Genomic DNA, 19,436 nt, shown 5'->3' with positions numbered 1-19,436 from the left:
GGAGTCTTAGTAATAGGGTCCCGTTTTTACCCTTTGGGGTACGGAGCCCTAAAAATCAAAATTAATAAAAAAACTTAACTCATTTCCCTATGAATTGATGTACTTATAAATATACAAAAACTTTGGGAGCACAATTACCCAGTGGGAAGCAAAATGGGCACATTTTATGACAAAATAGCAATTTCTGAATTTCCCAACACAATCCTAGTTAAGTATATTTTTTTTTATTATAATGTTTGTAGTGGGCACTTTGCCACCTGTGTGCGAGAGTGCAGGCCACCAGTCGCAACAGGAAAACTCTCAACGCTTCAAAAAGGTATCGTAATCTTTTCCTAACATCTAGACCTACTACTTGCTACTCTTACCTACCTGCTACTTTTTATAGCAAAAAAAATAATATCTATAATAAATATATAGGTATAACTATTACCAATAAGTAGGTACCTCAACTATATAGAGAATAACCAACATTGCTTAAGAAAATATCTACCACGAAATAGTCTTAGCCCATGACAGCGAACAGTTCCACCATCGATTGTATCGAGTGAATCCTGGTAGCTTAGTTGGCAGAACGATGGGCTATTATATGGATCCAGAGTCGTGAGTTCGAGAGCCTCGCCCGAGATAGTGAATTTTTCCACTATACAAAAATACAAATACAAATATGTACAAATGTTTTATTTCGGAAATAAAATTAGGTATAACAATATTACATAGCAAGCCGACACTAGGCATAGCCTGTCCTGTGGTGGACATAATTCGGCTTACAAGTAATAACAATACTACAATGAGGCTTGAAAAAAAAAGGAAACAATTAATTAGTTAAAAAAGAAACGGTGAAGGATGAAATACAGAGATGACAAAGAAAAGAGATGACAACTACTACTTTACGTGTGGTTTCAGACTAGCGTATAATACGCGCCTATAAGCTGGTTTTTTAAATGCGGGCGTATAGACCAAATGTAGCAAAATACATATAGCGTGCGCGTAAGCGCGTAATATCGAAACGACCGTAGTCGACCGTAAAAAACCGCTAAAGTTAGACCAAGAAAGCTCACGCAGTGCAAGTGTTATTTAATATGTCATAATTTCATAGAAGTTTGACGTTTAAAATGACACTTGCACTGCGTGGGCTATCAAAATCTCTGCAGACTTTTCTTGGTCTAACTCTAGTCTGAAACCGCCCTCAATGTCGAGCAAGTACACGATCAGATCTTATAATTACAGGTGACACCAGAAATATTATATGAAAGTCTCCAAAGGCTTACAGAATGGCGGGAGGCAGTTTCCTTCAAGGAGATCTTGGATTATATAAAGGTATCTAAAAAAGGAATACTCACATATCTACATTAAAGGCTAAATAAGAGCACACCGGCTGCGGGCGCGTGCGTTAAAACGTTGGAGCCGTGCACGCACACGTCACGCAAGCGAGCCGTCTCTCATACGGCCCGATTCGAACTAATACGTCAGCACAGAATAAATAATAGTACTAGGTACAGAAGACTCTCTAACAAAACGCGTCTGTTACGATCAGGACAGATATGGCCGCTAGGTGGCAACAGCGGCACGCGCGGATTACGGCTGGCCACCAAAATTGGTCTGGCACGGATGTACTTTTAGCTACCTGTTGCAAAGCGACATAATCTCGGAGTGAGCCACGCCTGACCGGCCTGCCTGACGCAAGCGAGCCGTATACGGCCCGATTCGAACTAATACGTCAGTCAATAGATCTAGAAACAATTATGGATTAGATATGTCAGTATCAAATGGGGGGAGACGCATACTTTGTGATATCACTTTAACTTATTTTATTAACACATAAATAACAAATTTTTGGAACGGTAATCATTTTTATTCGTTTAATTTTCTTTCCTAATCAGTTTTGGGTTATAAAATTACTAATATTTCTTTTTTCAAATATATTTTTATAAAATATTTATACATAATAGGTAGGTACACCTACTTCATTCTATTTGCAGATTTCGTTGACAAAATATGACGTCACACAAGGAGGGGTTTTCCATATGTGACCAAGTGTGACAATGAGGGGGGGAGGGGTCGAAAAACCTAGAAATTCGTGTGATGTAATTAATGGATGACCCCTTTATGTGCGGAACTAGGCACGTGACTTTTCGTAGAGTCAGTCCATGAAAAGTCTGCAGCTGATTTGATAGCCCACGCAGTGCACGTGTTATTTTAAACGTCAAACTTCTATGAAATTATGACGTATAAATAACACTTGCACTGCGTGGGCTATCAAATCCGCTGCAAACTATTTTTGGTCCGACTCTAGCATTTTTGTTGCATTCCGATACATATTTGCTTTTGGTTTGGCGTTTGTCGATATACCTACGTTTGTGTTCTTGGCTAGTCCCCCTACGCTGAAGGGCCCACTGATTACCAGTCCGCCGGACGGTATCGGCCTGTCAGTTGTTCGGAACTGTCAAATTTTTGTTCTAACTGACAGGCCGATACCGTCCGGCGGACTGTTAATCAGTGGGTCCCTTACCCAAACAGCGCTATGTCAAAAGAAAATTCATTTCTAACTTATTCTTTAGTTTCTATAGCTTATAGTTCCATTTTCAAAATCATTTGTTTTGAGATAGCGCTATTCGGTAGGAGGGCAGTAACGTAACGCAAGCGTAGCGCTTTTTAATTAAAGTAAACTTCAAAGTTTCACAGTTGCCTTCTGCTGATGAGGTAACTGTCAACATCTATATGGTCCCTATGACAGTTCACTTTAACCCAGGTCTCGGAACCGGTATTGAAATACCTGTTAATATCGTTCCAAAACCGTTATATGATTTCGTTCATTAAAAAACCGGTTAATTGATGGAACGCGAAGTAAAAAATTACGTTCTCTCTCCTAACCGGTAAGAAGAGGGAACGGAACTTTATGGTTCGCAGGGAACGATATAATACCGGTTACCGGTTACCGCTCCGGCTTTCGGAGACTCTCGGTTAAGCTCGTTGTCATACGTGAAAGAGAGAGCAATACTTACTCGTTCTTTTGTACCGGGGTGAATGAACGAAACCGGTTTGAAAAATAAAACGGTTTCCGAGCCCTGCTTTAATCTGTCACCAGGCGTGGTTCACTCCACGATTTCGTTGCTTTGCAACATGTAGCTAAAAGTACATCCGTTCCACAGCAATTTTGGTGGCTAGACATCATGAGCCGCGCGTGGCGTTGTCGCCACCTAGCGGCCATATCTGTCCTGATCGTAACAGACGCGTTTTGTTAGAGAGTCTTCTGTACCTAGTACTATTATTTATTGAAATTGAAATTGAAATCTTTATTGTCATATTGTGAGTTACAATGATTTTAAAATTATGTTAAGGTAGAATCATCACAATCAACCGCGATGCGGAGTACAATGTTAATACTAAAACTAATCTTACAGCTAAATACTTATACAAATGTCATGCCGTTACATGTGATACGAATAAAATGATGGGTAATATGTCAGTGAGCAAATTAATAAATATTACTATTCTTACTAATTATTATTTGAAGGCATAAAGTGGTCACTTATCTTATAGTAAGATTTTTCTAGGCACCATTTATAAAGTTTTCGTCCGAAGTCAGGTTGTTCAAGTATTTTAATTTCATTAGGCAAGTGGTTAAATGTGTGAACAGACATATAAAACACACTCTTTCTAAAGTAAGCTGTTTTGTGATCAATGGGATAGCACAAGTTAAAGCCATGGAGTTTTGACGTTATTCTCGGATTGCTTTTTTGTACATTAAACTTGTGTAGATTTTTTTTCACATAAAGACAGATTTCATATACATATAAAGAGGGGACCGTTAGTATTTGTAATTCCTTGAACAATGGCAGGCACGAGTCTCTACTACGGGCGCTACAGATCGCCCTTACACATTTTTTCTGCAGCTTAAAAACTCTGTTAATGTCTTTGCAATTGCCCCATAAGATGATGCCATAGCGGAGGTTGGACATTATATGGCCATGAAATGCCGTTATCGATGCTTGCCTGGAAGCGATATTTCTCAATTTACGCAGAGCAAAGATAAACCTAGTTAATTTCTTAATTAAGTGTTCAATATGGACTTCCCAACTATTGTGACAATCTATCATAACGCCTAAAAATCGCAAAGATGTTACGCTATGTATCTTTTCATTGTTATACATAATATTGATATTTGTGGGGTTACCCTGAGGAGCATGAAATTCCATATAATTTGTTTTATTTAAATTAACTCTTAACTTATTATTTTCTAGCCAAACATTAATATCATGGAAAACAGTATTTACTTCAAACTCGTAAGTAGCAGGGTCTTTGCAGCAAACAACAACGGAACAATCATCAGCAAACAGAGTTACTTTGTGCTTAGTAATATTAGGTAGATCATTTATATATATAAGAAATAATAACGGACCAAGTATACTGCCTTGTGGAACACCCTGTTTTACAATTTCAACGTCAGAGTGAAACTTTACTATAGTTTGAGTCTTAGGACAGTATTTTGTGGTTTCGGTCAACTGTTGCCTGTTCACTAAATACGATTCTATCCAGTCCGCACAGATCCCACGGATGCCATATTTATGCAATTTGTCTAATAGAATATTGTGTTGGACATAGTCAAACGCTTTTGACATGTCCATGAATATTGCTGTCACGGGCAACCTTTTCTCTCTGCTCTCAGCAATATCTTCTAGCAACTCAAGTATAGCCGACGTTGTAGACCTGTTTTTTCTAAAGCCAAATTGACGATCAGACAGGACGTCAAACCTATCAAAGAAATTTAACATTCGAGAATACATCACTCGTTCAAATACTTTAGATATTATGGGAATTAATGCAATAGGTCTGTAGTTATCTGAAAGACGCTTATCACCTTTTTTAAAGACCGGTTTAATTATACTAACCTTTAATTTATCGGGAAACGTACCCTGCATCATTGAAAGATTAATGAGGTGACTGAGTGGTAAAGCCAACACCTCCGCATTTTCTTTGAGTACAGACGTTATAAGTTCGTCATAACCACATGATTTCGAGTTACGTAACGATTTTATGACCTTTGTTATTTCAAATTGATCTGTTGGTTTTAAGTAGATGGTAGAACTATTGAACTTGATGTTGTCTTTTCTAAAATTATCCGGTTTATTGGTTTCATTTTCTGTGCTGTCACGTAAAATATTTGTAGACATTATTTTAAAGTTAAGCACATTAATTTATTTAAGCAGTTATTTTGTTCCAGGACAATTACCCGGTTACTCCGGACATGTCGGAGTTGAAGATTGAACTGTATCAAAAACTGGTCATAGCGCAAAAAGCAGGTAATAATAGTACATTACTACAGAGGCCGGGACGAAAGGGGTTGCCGGCCGAAGATATATAGACGGCCGAGCGAAGCGAGGCCGGATAGGTCTGAGCGCGGGCAACCCCATTTCCCGCCGAGGTATGTATAGTGCTTTTCTCAAACATGCAATGAAATAAATAAAATAAAAAATCCACGAAACCCAAGTTTTATTTATAGAAAAAACTAAAAGTAAACTACACCCAAAATATAACCAACACGTAACTATATCATTATCACGCGTATGTTTTACACGAGTCGTGTATTTTTACTACCCGTATATTTTCATGTATCTTTGATTTTTTCGCCTTGTATCCGTCTGACTGTCGTTTTCGTCACATAAGTTTACATAGTCTTTCATGTTGATATCATGTTTCACATACATCGTTGCTTTATGCATGGAGTAAATAAGTATAATTTCCACAGGGTTGACGAATTTGTAGTTTCATTCATTTAAAATATGCTACAAAACTGTTTCTAATAAACTGTAAGCCATTTTTCTTAGTTTCTCAAATAATAAAATTGCCATAAGCAACCATATACATACTTCGTCTTTGACTTGGCGGCAGAGGCAGCAAGTTATTAAAATCAATTCTGCTTACGCTGCCAATTCCAACACCTACGATTACAATTAATATTAATTTCATTATTTCGTCGGAACTCATATTAAAGTCAAAAAATCAACAACGCACCATAAATCTAATAAAACAGAATGAATATTTTTCAACTTTACCTCCATAACAATTTAAAAAATATAACTACGCGTGTTTGAGTAGACCTTTTTACCGCTAAAGTTTAGATGAAATATTTTAAATGTTTTTATTTGTGTAGTTAAATTTATAATTTAAAATTATAGAATGTATTATTTATTAAGTTCATGTTGATTTTATACAAATAAAACTGCAAATTATAGCAAACATTGTTTTTTGTTTTTTTTATAGGCGTAGTGGCAGAGTGTCATTACGAACCATAAAGCAAATACTGCCTCTAGTTTTTTTTAATGGATGAATGCCACGATGCTGTGTCACAAATATCTGTGAAATGAAAATTAAAAAAGAGGACTTTGCCGGCCTAGGCCTGCAAGATGTGTATGAAATTCCATTAACGACCTTTTGTCCTAGGCGCACCTGAAACGTCATACTTCGCAGCCTATTATAAGGAACTTAACATCAATATTTCATTGCATGTTTGAGAAAATGTTGTTATTCTATCCTGTCACCCAGGCGACAAAATAGTAGCGTGTATTTTTTTTTTCATATTGCTGTTTGGTGAGGGTCAGTCGGTCCTCGGTAGGTGGTTTGTTAGAAGCAATGTTATACTACGTTCTAATTAACGTACCTAACCTACTTAACGCCACTTGAACCATCCAACTAACCCGGGGTTAACCAGTTATACCGTTAACCCAGTGTATATTGTACAAGTAACCATGGTAACTCCAGGTTTAACCAGTTAACCGCGGGTTATTGAATGGTGCAAGTGGCCCTTAATATGCTAAGTAGATAGCCCATTATGGAAAGTGCTTATAACTGTCATAAAAATTATGTTCTTGGTTATTTTTAATACCATGAAATCGTGGTTTTAAGAGTGACCCAGGAGACCGTTAGGTGCTTAGCACACTGGATCTGATTCGCACGTCGCTCCGATGTTTGAGCGAGACAATTAACGCTATGCGCGTATTATAGCGACATCCCGCTCGCACATCGGAGTGCCGTGCGAATCGGATCCAGGGTGCTAAGCGCCTTACCATGGCACCGAGCAAAAAGAAAAATTGATTCACCCTAATAAGTTTTTCTGTTCTGACGAAAATCATATTTTTTTCTCTCTTTCGTTCTTTTTTAACCGACTTCCAAATCCCAAAGGAGGATAGGTTATCAATTCGCTTGTATGTGTTGTTTTTTTATGTTTGTTACTCCATATCTCCGTCATTACTGGACCGATTTTGAAAATTATTTATTTGATTGTATGTATATGCATACCTATAGATTGGTCCCGTTTTTGTCAAAACCCAGTTCTGATGATGGGATCCATGAGGAATCGGGGGAACTCCTCAAATCTTAAAGGCATACACATAGTGATTTTTGTGTTTTTATCTACAAATCAAGCATATACATTCAAAAACGTGACATTTGTTGAAGTGGAACTGCTGATGATGATCAGAACGGAACTCTTCAACGACGCATAGTTCACGTTTGGCGACTTGTCCTCTTCGTTATGTTTGTTAAGCAAGTTAAGTTTTTAAGCCACATTTCTGTCAATATCGAGTTCTGATGATGAGATCCATGAGGAATCGAGGGAACTCCTCAAATCTTAAAGGCATGCGTATAGAGATTTTTGTATTATCATCAGAAAATCAAGCATTTTCATTAAAAACTGTCGCATTTGATGAAGTGGAACTGCTGATGATGATCAGAACAGAACTCTTCCACGACGCATAGTACACGTTTGGTGATTTCAAATTTCGATTTTGACTTATTGGACTGGGACCCGGACTCGGACCCAGACCCGGACTCGTACCCGGATCCGGTTCAGCCCCGGATCTGGACTCGGACTCGGACTCGGACTCGGACTCGGACTCGGACTCGGACTCGGACCCGGACTCGGACCCGGACTCGGACCCGGACTCGGACCCGGACTCGGACCCGGACTCGGACCCGGACTCGGACCCGGACTCGGACTCAGACCCGGACCTTGACCCGGAAAACCACTATGATACCTAAACTAAATAAACCACTATGATTACCTACCATAAAATGTAGGTACATATAAAGTATGATGATGCCAAACCCCTTTCGCTCAAACCCCCGTACACCGCACCGCATGCGCCGTTAAGTGGGTTATGTTAGGTTTGAACTGCGATCCTCACAGAACCTAACAAAAGTGGGTTAGGTTAGGTTAGAACTGCGAGCCTTACAGAAACGAAATGCTACTAGAAAAGTGGGTTTGATTAGGTTCGAACTGCGATCCTCATTGCTCCTCTACACGATGGGCCAACGCCAGCCACTCCAAGGGACGCAGCCATGCGGTAGAATGAGATAGCAATATCACTTGCCACTTGCTCCCTCTAACGCATAAATGCGTCCCTTGGAGTGGCCGGCGTTGGCCCATCGTGTAGAGGAGCCATCACACCGAACTGCTATCAGAGAAGTGGGTTAGATTAGGCTTGAACTACGACCCTTACAGAAACGAAATACTACTAGAAAAGTGGGTGGTTTTACCTCCTTTTCTACATAGTGCACCATCCACCATAATCTTTCACCGGGCCCCACATAGAAGTCGGTTTTTTTTTCTTAAAAATTATTACAGATGTGCATAATTGTTTTCCATCGAATTTTCTCGGAAACGTTCGTATTTTACAAGCTTTTATTTACTTTCACCTGACCGTTGTCTGTTTGTCGGTCTGTAATCAAATCTTGCAAGTTAAATTTGATCCACTTCCCGGTTTCCGATTGAGCTGAAATTTTGCATACATATGTAAGTCGGGTGACAATGCAATATTATGGTGTCATCGAGCTGATCTGATGATGGAGACCGGAGGTGGCCATAGGAAATCTGTGATAAAACAACGAAACCTAATTGTGAATAGAATCAGGCGTTACTTTGCGGAAATCCATACTAATTTAAACCAAAATATTACTTTGCTAATCCGCGAAAAGATAACGTGCTAGTCAATCAGTGCTAACCCGTTATACTTACTTGCGTATTTTTACATGCAATTAATATTCCCACCCTCCCACCGCAAAAATAAATACGCAAATAAATATAACAAACCACCACCAAAAGAATAAACCTCGACACGTGTTTCGCCTCTCTACGAGGCATCCTCAGGAGTTGTTGACGGTCTGACGCCCGGCAACGGAATGACCTGTCTAGAATGGTCGGCCATATTTATACCTTGACCACTCCCCCTACCGTGCAAGTGTGAGTGTTATTACGAATTTTTCCATCTCACTCACACTTGCACGGTAGGGGGAGTGGTCAAGGTATAAATATGGCCGACCATTCTAGACAGGTCATTCCGTTGCCGGGCGTCAGACCGTCAACAACTCCTGAGGATGCCTCGTAGAGAGGCGAAACACGTGTCGAGGTTTATTCTTTTGGTGGTGGTTTGTTATATTTATTTGCGTATTTATTTTTGCGGTGGGAGGGTGGGAATATTAATTGCATGTAAAAATACGCAAGTAAGTATAACGGGTTAGCACTGATTGACTAGCACGTTATCTTTTCGCGGATTAGCAAAGTAATATTTTGGTTTAAATTAGAAACCTAATTGTGTTTGGGGTTTTTAGAATTGTCTCGATGAGTATTAGTTGCCTGTGGAAAAAAAAGTACAGTCGGCGATAAAAGCTTGTACCAAAAATGAAATATTTGCCGAAAACTTATTTTAAGGAACTTACTTCAGTGAAGCTCAGTACTTTTTGTACCGAGACTGACTGAAATAGCAAGACACGTTCGTACGTTTCCGTGAAAATACGAAGAAAACAATTATGCACTACATCTGTAAATATGTAGATGATGTTGAAAAGGTTTTATTCCCATTTGTCGCCGTCGGGCACAGATGGGAACAGGTTTTCATAAGTCATTCCCATTTGTCCCACCTCATGTATGGCTGTAGTCACGTGGGGCGGGGACAAATGGGAATCCTGAAGCAGTATTTAGATAGATAGATAGATAAAGCATTTTAGGTAAACAACAAGGATTTTAGGTTACAATTATTTTACACACTTAAGCTATACATACTTAACCTAGACAGTACATGTATAAGTAAGCTCAAATTACGTGACAATTGGACAGTCTCAGCTCATTAGCTGCACATTTGCTGGAAGCCCCGCCTTTTACAGCGTGGTTTCAGCGCTGATTTTCAGCCTGCCCGAAACTGAGGCGGTGACACAAGGCGACTGCTAAGTACCTACTAACTTATATTATACGAATTACTACTTATATTTTATTTATTTATAAGATTAAAAAATTACTTAACCGAAACAAAAGTAAAGAGCAAATTTAGCTTAAAAAGAGAGAATAATAAGTAGGTAATTTAATTATTTATGGACATTACTAGTTAAATTGATAAGGTTATATAGGTAGGTACACCGAATATGGAGTAAAATCAATTTGCCTATTAAGCAACCCGGTTCTCAATTTATTTTTCAACGATGTTTCTCGGTCATGTTCCAGGTCTGGTCTGCGTGGACGAGCGGGGACTGTTTCGTCTCACCACGAACCTGGAACGCCTGCGCCAGGTCCCAAAACCGATGCTCACTCTATTTTGGGAGCTGTACTGCGACACGATGGACCCTCTACCTTTAAGGGTATAGTCCAACATATAATATACACACCTAGGTTTGCTATATGAAAAAAACCGGCCAAGTGCGAGTCGCACTCGCCCACCGAGGGCTACGTACTAAATTAACTATTTTTTTTACAAATATTACAGTTTTCAGATTTTTCCCCGTATTTGTAGTGTAAGACGATGTTACTTGGCAAATTTCATAGTTCTAGTTCAACGGGAAGTACCCTATAAATTTTGATTCCTTGAAAGTATCTTTTTTTTACGTTAACTTGGAAGTATGTTTTTTTAACTGCTTTAACTGCGACTTGAATATATGGTTTAAATTTCAACTCGATACTTCCACGCGTTCCCGAGATAAAGGGTCTTGACAGACAGACGGGCGGACGGACGGACGTACCACAAAGTGATCCTATATGGGTTCCGTATTTTTTTTTCCTTTTGACCTCAAAAGGAAAAACAACGGAACACTAAAATGCGCTCATTCCAAAACCTTTCGTAAGCCACTAATATATATGTATTATATTTAGTCCCCACTATTATATATAGTCCCTCAATTCCCTATTTCCCTACCTTATGCTGTAGCTACAGCATAACCTTATCTTTCTTTTGCCCGACCGAAAATTTTGGCTAGCTGGTTTGCTGTATCTAAAAAATCCTTACACTGACTTCACGTCCCGCTATGGTATTTGACTGTATTTAAAATAAATTATTTTACACCATACGTGAATTAAAGCACTAGAAGATTATAGAGAAATGTAGACAGCAGTTATTTTTAGTGTATTAGACACAATTTAAATTTTAAAACCCGTATAAAACTATAAAGAGTATATAGGTAATTTTGATCGTGACGTCACATGCTAGTGTTTCTTATGATTATGAATTCCATAGTAGCAAAATCGTATTGACAGCTGTAATTAAAAAGAAGCTGATTTGACTAGTAGGAAAGTACCCAATTGGATACGACAAATGGTCAAAAGGTAAAAAATGTATTTGTCATTTCAGAGCCGCCGTGAACCTAAACCAAAAGTTGAAAAAAAGGACGGAAGCGACAGCTCCTTGCCCTCAGATATACAATCAAAATAACAATTTCGATTTTATGTCAAGAAATGTGGCGTTTTTAAGCAGAAAGTACGAGTAACCTATTGTCAGTTAATTAAATTTAAAAATAAATAAATAAACCCTACGCTAATCATAAGATTTTTAACGCGCTCAATAAGATGGCGCGATACCTTTTGGCTTATACTCGAATAGATGGCGACGCCTATTGATATTTAACTAATTTATCACATATCAGTGAAAGGATAAGGATCAAAGTCAAATGGCGTGGCGTTCTAAAAGTTTTAATCATGTGTCGAAAGATGGCAGTAAATTTACAGTGACTACAAAATTTAGTTTGACAATGCGCCTCTATTTAAATTCTCTTTGATTTAGGTAAGAGAATTTGAAATTTCTGTCAAAAAGAAAATTCGGTCACGATTTATTTTATATAAAGAACTACCGAAAAAAAACTATGGACACTTATTAGTCTGAAATAAATGCATTTTATTTGTATTTAGGTATTTATTTTAAAGTCTAAGGTAAGCTTGATAAAAAAAAATTAAAATATTAGAATCTATAACAATTATGACAATAAACCTAAACATACTTATGTGTAAGTTCTTGTGAAATAAAATACAATTGTCTTGTATAAAACTCCTTTTATTTCTTTGGCTCTTAAAACTAAACAAATTATAACAATATTACATAACTGTAGGTAGTAATGGTAACTGTTACATACATACTTGGCGTAATAAAAACATATCAATTTTCTATCAGTTAGTAGGAGGCGCAATAAGATTACGAGTAATAAATATGATATTAGTTTGATATTCTCAATGCATCTCGCTCGCATTTTATGTGAGAAATACGCAGACTAATCTCAAAACGATGCCATATTTGAAAAATCTGAAAAAGCCTCGATTTTTCGGTTTTGTATAATGTCACTCTCATTCATAAACATGTATACACATTTACATCTAGGTAGTGCATATGGTTTGAGGTAAAAAGTGTGTAAATAATGTTAAACTGATTTGTACATTCGCCATCAGATATATCGGAGCGGCCAAAGTGCTCTCAAATATGTGAACACGCCTCTATTGTCAAGGCCATAGTCTAATAAAACATGGTCTTCTCTTCCCAGAGTGACACAAGCCTACGTCACAATAACATTGCCACTTTGTATAGCGCTATCACATATTATATTATCATATAGCGCTGTCGCATGATGACGTAGGCTTGTGTCAGTCAGGTGACCTAGAAAAGACGGGAAGAGAGTACCAGGCGGAGTATATTATTATACCATGGTCAAGGCGTATTTTTGAGCTCGGATATCGCGACTGTACACTAAAGTTATCCATTAACTGCTAAATTTAGACAAATAATATTAGAGACACAGTATTTGAACGGCTGCAGTAGATGGCGCCGTACGGCCCCACACATATGCCGTAACTAGGTTGACAAGCGCTCACGTTTGACAGTTGCCACAAAATATGACGCCGAACAGCGCCATCTACTTCAGCAGTCAACAGCGTTCCCGCTAACAAATGGTAAGGGGTTTCTTAAGATCTTATTTACAAAATCAATTTGATGTTATAGTTCTATGACGGTATTATGGAGGTTGATCGTACAATGTAACTGAGACAGACTGCATTTGAACTGCAACCGGCAATTGCCGTAAGCACAGTTTGCAGACAAGTTGCAGTTGAACTGCAGGTATTATGTCGTAATGTAAACAATTACGCAATACATATTCAAATTAACCTTTTGCACACCAAAAACCATTAAAGGCGTATTGTTATTCTTGAGTTGTGATCATAGCACCGAAAACGCTGAGTGAACGCTGTATAAGTACAGTACCATTTCGTATCTTGTCACACTGGCAATCAATCCGAAAATGGTACTGAAATTAATTTCCTTACACATGGTGCATAATTATTTTCCATCGGTTTTCACGGAAAAGTACTAGCGTGTCTTGCTATTTCAGTCAGTCTCGGTACAAAAAGTACTAAGGATGTCTGAAGTAGCATGACAAATAGGAACGTTTCAGAGAAAATACGATGGAAAAACAATTATGCTTACATATGTACCGTACTTTCACTCTTTCCAGGTTTATATTTGCTTGCACCACTGAATTTTGTGTATGTTGATATTTATTTCACCAAGTTTGCAGCTTGTCATATAATCTCTCTTCGCATTCTTATTTATACCTGTGAACAATAAAAACGCAATTTAATTTCTCGTTGCAACAATGTGATATACGTTGAATTTGCTCGGAAAATAGAACAGGCGTTCTATTTTATCGGGTGCTTGAAATTTCCCAGGAATGAAAACTAAATCTGGCTACGTAACAAGGAAACGGTTCGACAGTAATATAAGTTTTACATACATACATACTACATACAAATCTCCTACTGGCTCTGTTTTCTTTGTATATTTAGCAACGAAAACCAGTACTAGAAACGAGCTAGAAACAGACATGTTCAAATGTTCATCGTGTTTAATTTAATTTAAATGTATTAAAAATGAGAGCGTAACTTCTATTGTATGGGAGCGGCTTTTTGGCATCGGCGTAGTGTGACTCTTCAGTTTTAAAGCCCCATTTAGACGGATCGAGATCATGCGTAATATTGCGGTATAACTAATTTGGTCAATCGACTGAATTGATTGTAGGTAATCTGTAGTTAAGGTATAGCGGGTCAAACTAGTTTGTCCGTAGAAAAAGGCACAAGGCACATGCAAATTTTCTATGGGACGACAATTCGAGCCTATATTTTTTTAAATTTGCCGCTCTTTTCTACAGACGGAAATTGCTTGACAGAGTATATCAACGTATCGAATATTGCATTCAAGTCGCATGACAACTGCGACTGTCGCCGGAGTCACGCCGCTCGGTAGCGAATCTGCGATTTACCGCTGCGACACTGACGCTGCGGCCGTTGCGACCGCTTTTCTCGGAAGTCCAGGTTAAATGGGGCTTTAGACTACTTTTCTCGGAAGTCCAGCTTAAATGGGGCTTGAGAAAGGACTCTATAGACTCACGTGGCCTTCAAAACTCAAACCCACCTATTTCTACTAATACACTCGCAACTCAATCAGTTCCAGCCGTGCGACAGCGACTCGCTCTCCCACCCCTTGGGCGCCTCCCACTTGTGTTCCTCATGATGGTGCACGGGCACGTGCACTATCTTCTCCACCACCACTTTCTTCTCCACCGGGTAAGGCACGTGCTTGATCACTGGCACGTGCACCTCCTTGTAGACGGGGACCTCCTTGATCACGGGGACCTCTTTGACGACCGGCACGTGGACTTTGGAGACGTGGTGGTGGTGGATGGTGTGGACCTTGTAGGGGACGTGGATGGTCACGTGTTTGCTGGGGACAAAATATATATTGTTAGTGGATGGAACACCATATACTATAGAAGTAGCGACCCGCCCCGGCTTCGCACGGGTTACACAAAACCGTAACAAATTATACACTTAAACCTTCCTCAAGAATCACTCTATTGATAGGTGCAAAACGCATGAAAATCCGCGAACATACAAGCAGACAGATGCGGTGACTTTGTTTTATATGTAGTGATATGTGTAGAGTGATAAAACCAAGGCCTGGCCGATCTCGCACCTGCGAGGCCCTTTTTCCCAAGGTAATAAAAAGGGTTGTCTCCCGTGAGGGATTCATTGCGAGGCCGCGGGTGAGGAACCACTTCGCTCAGGATGCCTAGCTCTATAATGCATTTGCGTTGGCTGCCGTTTGGCCCCCTTCATTGCGAGGCCGTGGGCAAGGGGCCTGCTCAGGATGCATTTGCTTTCAACATATTTACAAATTACCTACATATAAGAAGGAAATTTTTCTAATCATGGACAGTATGACGCAAATTAAGCACTCTATGGATCGATATAGGAATTCCCTGTCATTTAATTTTGCATGTCTGATTATGCCATATAAGTTTTAAGTATAATGCATGATTCCAGTTCACTTATATGACAGTATGTTAAAGCGTGTCGTAACGAAACATATAGTCCACTCTCAGCCCTCCTCCGCATATCGTAACGTAACATCTTAAAAGCAATAACTTCTTACGAAAGTCATACACACATACGCTGTTTCGAAACTTAACCGGTCTCAAGGAAAACGTGATCTTTATAATAATTCACTTTCCTGTTATTTGGAAACTCAAGTAGGCGCGTCATTGTAATTTGAGCGTTATGTGTTTGAGGTATAGTTCAAAATAGCATGGATAAATTTAGTAAATTTAGACAGTGTTCCCTTTGCCCTAGTAATATGGGAGCCACGAGTATTTTTAATTAACACAATCCTGTTTGGCTTGGTTTCTTATAGATAGAGCATGCCTTAAATAACGCAAAAGCTTGCTAGACTTCATATCCTTTTAATCACGAATTCTAATATGGGAAGATTGGAAAGTAATTTACTATATATAAAATTGAAAAACTAGAACGGGATAAAAAACGAGGGAAGAAGCGAGATGGCGCCTTACAAATTTCTAAAAAAGTTTTTGACACGTTTATCGAATACGACGCACGTATGATAAGAAAAACCTGTTCAAATCCATTATCTACATATGGGAATAGAACTAGAGCATAAAAACTATCGCTTCCGATGCGTATTTAATTTACAATAAGGAAAAGAAATTTTCATAACAATCTTCATTTTACGACATCGGCCATTTCTCGGCAACTCTCGGTTGCTTTCGTTTGGCGGTGCTACAGATTAGACCAAATAATCCGTAAGTTAAAGTAAACTAAATTATGTTTGTCATGTTGGTATACAGGTATTTCTGAGTTTTTTTACACGAAGTAAAATAAAAAGTGCTGTCAACCTCAACCTTAGTCTATAGAGCCCATACGAGTGATTTATGTCATATATGACTTATCATTCTTATCAATCAAAGTAATTACTATATTATTATTATTTTATTTATTTATTTTTTTATTCATTATTAAATGTATACAGCAAACTTTTCACTATATCTAACTGTACATTTTAATTGAAACCAGCGTTTAAAGACATAGTGTGCAGTAACAGCCCAAAAAGACCGGGGCCTGTGCTAGGGCTAGTTACAATATATGTGACACAAGTTTAGATTATCAATTTGTATTTTGTTGTTTTAAATTTATTTTTGAGTTATATTATTCAGATTGACTTTCACGGCTTCGGCATACATTGCCATTCGTCCGGGGAACGGGCTAAGAATGCTGAGATGGGCCAAAAATACAAAGTTGATAGTAAGTTATGTAGGTAGATTAAAGTGCATGTTCAGATATTATTGAGCGACCTGATAAAAATAAGCAAATGTACAGTCAGCAGTCAGCCAAATATCGTAATATAATTTTGTTGCCATAGAAATAAGGATGTGGTCCGATATAGTGGCGAAATATTGAGAGACAAAAGCGGCTAAATTCAGTGGTGGCTCGGACACTTAGAGAGAATGGGAGAGGATCGTGCCGTGAAGAGAGCGCAGGTACTTGGGACAGCAAAATGGGAGACGCCCGAGTGGACGTCCTAGGTACCGCTGAAACGACGTAGTTGCTCAAGACCTGCTCAACCTCGGCCATGGCGACTGGCGAGAGCTATCGCATGACCGAGAGGACTAGACTACCTATGTTTGTATGAAAAGGCGATTTAAGGGCGGTGGTCGTCCATATTCGTCTTAAGGCGAAAATTAATCTAATGAACGTTTTTGAACTAGGCTTATAAGAACAAATAATAATTTTATCTTGAAACAAGTTTTAAATAAATATGTGTAGATGAAAAAATACAATCTTGCCTTTTATCAAATCACATAATTTTTTGACAAATTTGCGAATTGAGTTATCCAAATAACGGCTACAAATAAGAAATCCCTATCACAGTTTTAAACCATGGCAGGGTTGAATACATAATAATGTCGGTATTTAACTAAACATAAGACGAACTCTTTATTTCATTTACGCGAGCGGAGCTGCGGGCCCGTCTAGTTTACTATAAACTTAAGTATTAAGTAAAATCCAGGAACTTTTACGTCATCGCAAAACTCATTAGTGATTACGTCTCAAAATCATTGGGTACACTGACTCACTTAGAAACGGACACACGCACAACCAACAAGCAATGCCCTACAAAACTACAAGAAACAAAGGCAGTATGTACCTATCAAACTAGTATGCACTTACGTCCTTTTAACTTCTGCAAGGAACTTAGTGCTTTGTCTTTTATGCGTCGATTTGGCGAACAACAACTGACCAGAGATGGAGCTTAAATCGTTGCATTAAGATTCACTATCAGTTAATATTGAACGATACTTTCTCCGTAATCAGGTGAAACCATTCGTTTTATGTGATTCCGATTGCATTTGAATGTAGTTAAATGTCGACGCCCATGCATGACAATGTAATTTGGTTGCAATTTTTGGATGTAAGTGTCTAGAACGAAGCTAAGAATGAAAGAAGAGTATTATAGACGTAGTAATACAGGGAGACACGGAGGGAAACATCAAATTTCCGATCGTCTGACTTGCAAAATTTATTGTAGAGTGCGCCTTGAAGGAAAATCAAAAACCAAATTATGTACGATAAGTAGGTACATCTAATATACTATTCCTCGTCTGTTATGTCTATAATTTCTGTGTTGAGGTATCAAGAGAAAGCAGTAAAAATTATATTGAAATGTTTCTGCAATGATCAACTTATTTGACAACGCTTATTTTTTCGCATTGTATTGATTTTTAAAATCCACTTTATTATACCACAATATCTTCTTTAACATCAGTTTACCTATAGTGACAAGTTCGTCATCCAATTAAAATAATTAATATCAATATTTTATTTAGACGATGACGACTTTATTTTGAGATACACGACCGGTCTGGCCTTGTTGACCCGGCTTCACAGGCAGGGTCACTACCCGACCCTGCCTGTGAAGCCGATGGTCCTGGGTTCGAATCCCGGTAAGGGCATTCATTTGTGTGATGAGCACAGATATTTGTTCCTGAGTTATGGTTGTTTTCTATATATTTAAAGTATTTATATATTACATACATCGTTGTCTGAGTACCCACAATACAAGCCTTCTTGAGCTTACTGTGGGGCTTAGTCAATTTGTGTAAAAATGTCCTATAATATTTATTTATGTCTTTCTTAAGGCAGGGTTCCACCAGTGTGCGACACAAATATTTTTCTACTGAATATGCTTGTGCCGCACAGTGCTGCATACTGGTGGAATCCCACCTTCACGAGTCTCAATTGCACAAATATCGCGAACAGTAAACAAGTAATTACTAATTAGTAATTACTCAATCCGCTCTCATTAGCAAGACGGATTGATGTGTTTGCTTGCAGCTTGTGTTTGCAGCTTGTTTGCAGCTTGTGTTGTTGTGTAACTTGCTCACGCATAACAACGGTAAGTGACAGTAGAAAACCCATTAGTTATTTGCCGTGTTCTCGTGCAAATAGTGGTATGGTGGTGTTCCAGTTGCCCTGGTTCCAGCCTGATTGCCGATGGGTGCGGAAATTGTAAAATAGAGTCGGACTCGCCAACCGAGGGTTCCGTACAAATTTACCTTTTTTTTCAGCTCCATTGCAAACCCGTACAAAGTTTGACCCGTACAAACAAAGTTACATATATTGCAAGTAAAATAAAAGTTTGTTAAAAGAGGGAATAATATGTATACATATTATTATAATTACAAAATGGAATAATAATGTAATGATAATCAGCGATAAAAACTTCTATCATAAATTAATATTTTGTCAAAAAACTTATTAATCTTTTTAATATCTGTGAGATTGTTTC

At 38.4% G+C, this 19,436-nt stretch overlaps 2 protein-coding genes across 9 annotated transcripts in view; one reads left to right on the top strand and one right to left on the bottom strand.

The window, feature by feature from the left end:
- LOC134804087 (mitochondrial thiamine pyrophosphate carrier-like) overlaps nucleotides 1-12,239 on the top strand; it is a 40,487-nt gene extending 28,248 nt beyond the window's left edge. The window contains exons 9-13 of one of the 8 annotated variants that reach the window (XM_063777000.1): nucleotides 243-316; nucleotides 1,228-1,317; nucleotides 5,222-5,300; nucleotides 10,493-10,626; nucleotides 11,610-12,239. In XM_063777000.1, the coding sequence (XP_063633070.1) occupies nucleotides 243-316; nucleotides 1,228-1,317; nucleotides 5,222-5,300; nucleotides 10,493-10,626; nucleotides 11,610-11,690 (458 nt within the window). In that variant the 3' untranslated portion in view covers nucleotides 11,691-12,239. Of the gene's footprint in view, nucleotides 1-242; nucleotides 317-1,227; nucleotides 1,318-5,207; nucleotides 5,301-10,492; nucleotides 10,627-11,609 lie in introns of those variants that run through there. The other 7 variants (XM_063777002.1, XM_063777005.1, XR_010146066.1 and 4 more) reach the window with 7 other exon arrangements.
- Nucleotides 12,240-13,748: 1,509 nt separating this feature from the next.
- Nucleotides 13,749-19,221, bottom strand: LOC134805150 (uncharacterized). The gene is made up of 3 exons (XM_063778452.1): nucleotides 19,204-19,221; nucleotides 14,709-15,085; nucleotides 13,749-13,852 (listed from the first exon to the last, which is right to left on the bottom strand). Exons 1-2 carry the CDS (start codon nucleotides 19,219-19,221, stop codon nucleotides 14,738-14,740), a joined length of 366 nt encoding a protein of 121 aa, XP_063634522.1. The 3' UTR covers nucleotides 13,749-13,852; nucleotides 14,709-14,737.
- Between the last annotated feature and the right edge of the window lie 215 nt (nucleotides 19,222-19,436).

The sequence above is a fragment of the Cydia splendana genome, chromosome Z (assembly GCF_910591565.1).
Source record: "Cydia splendana chromosome Z, ilCydSple1.2, whole genome shotgun sequence".
NCBI classification, from domain to species: domain Eukaryota; kingdom Metazoa; phylum Arthropoda; class Insecta; order Lepidoptera; family Tortricidae; genus Cydia; species Cydia splendana.
Note: the sequence above shows the minus strand (reverse complement) of the source record. Positions and strands in the feature narration are given on the sequence as shown.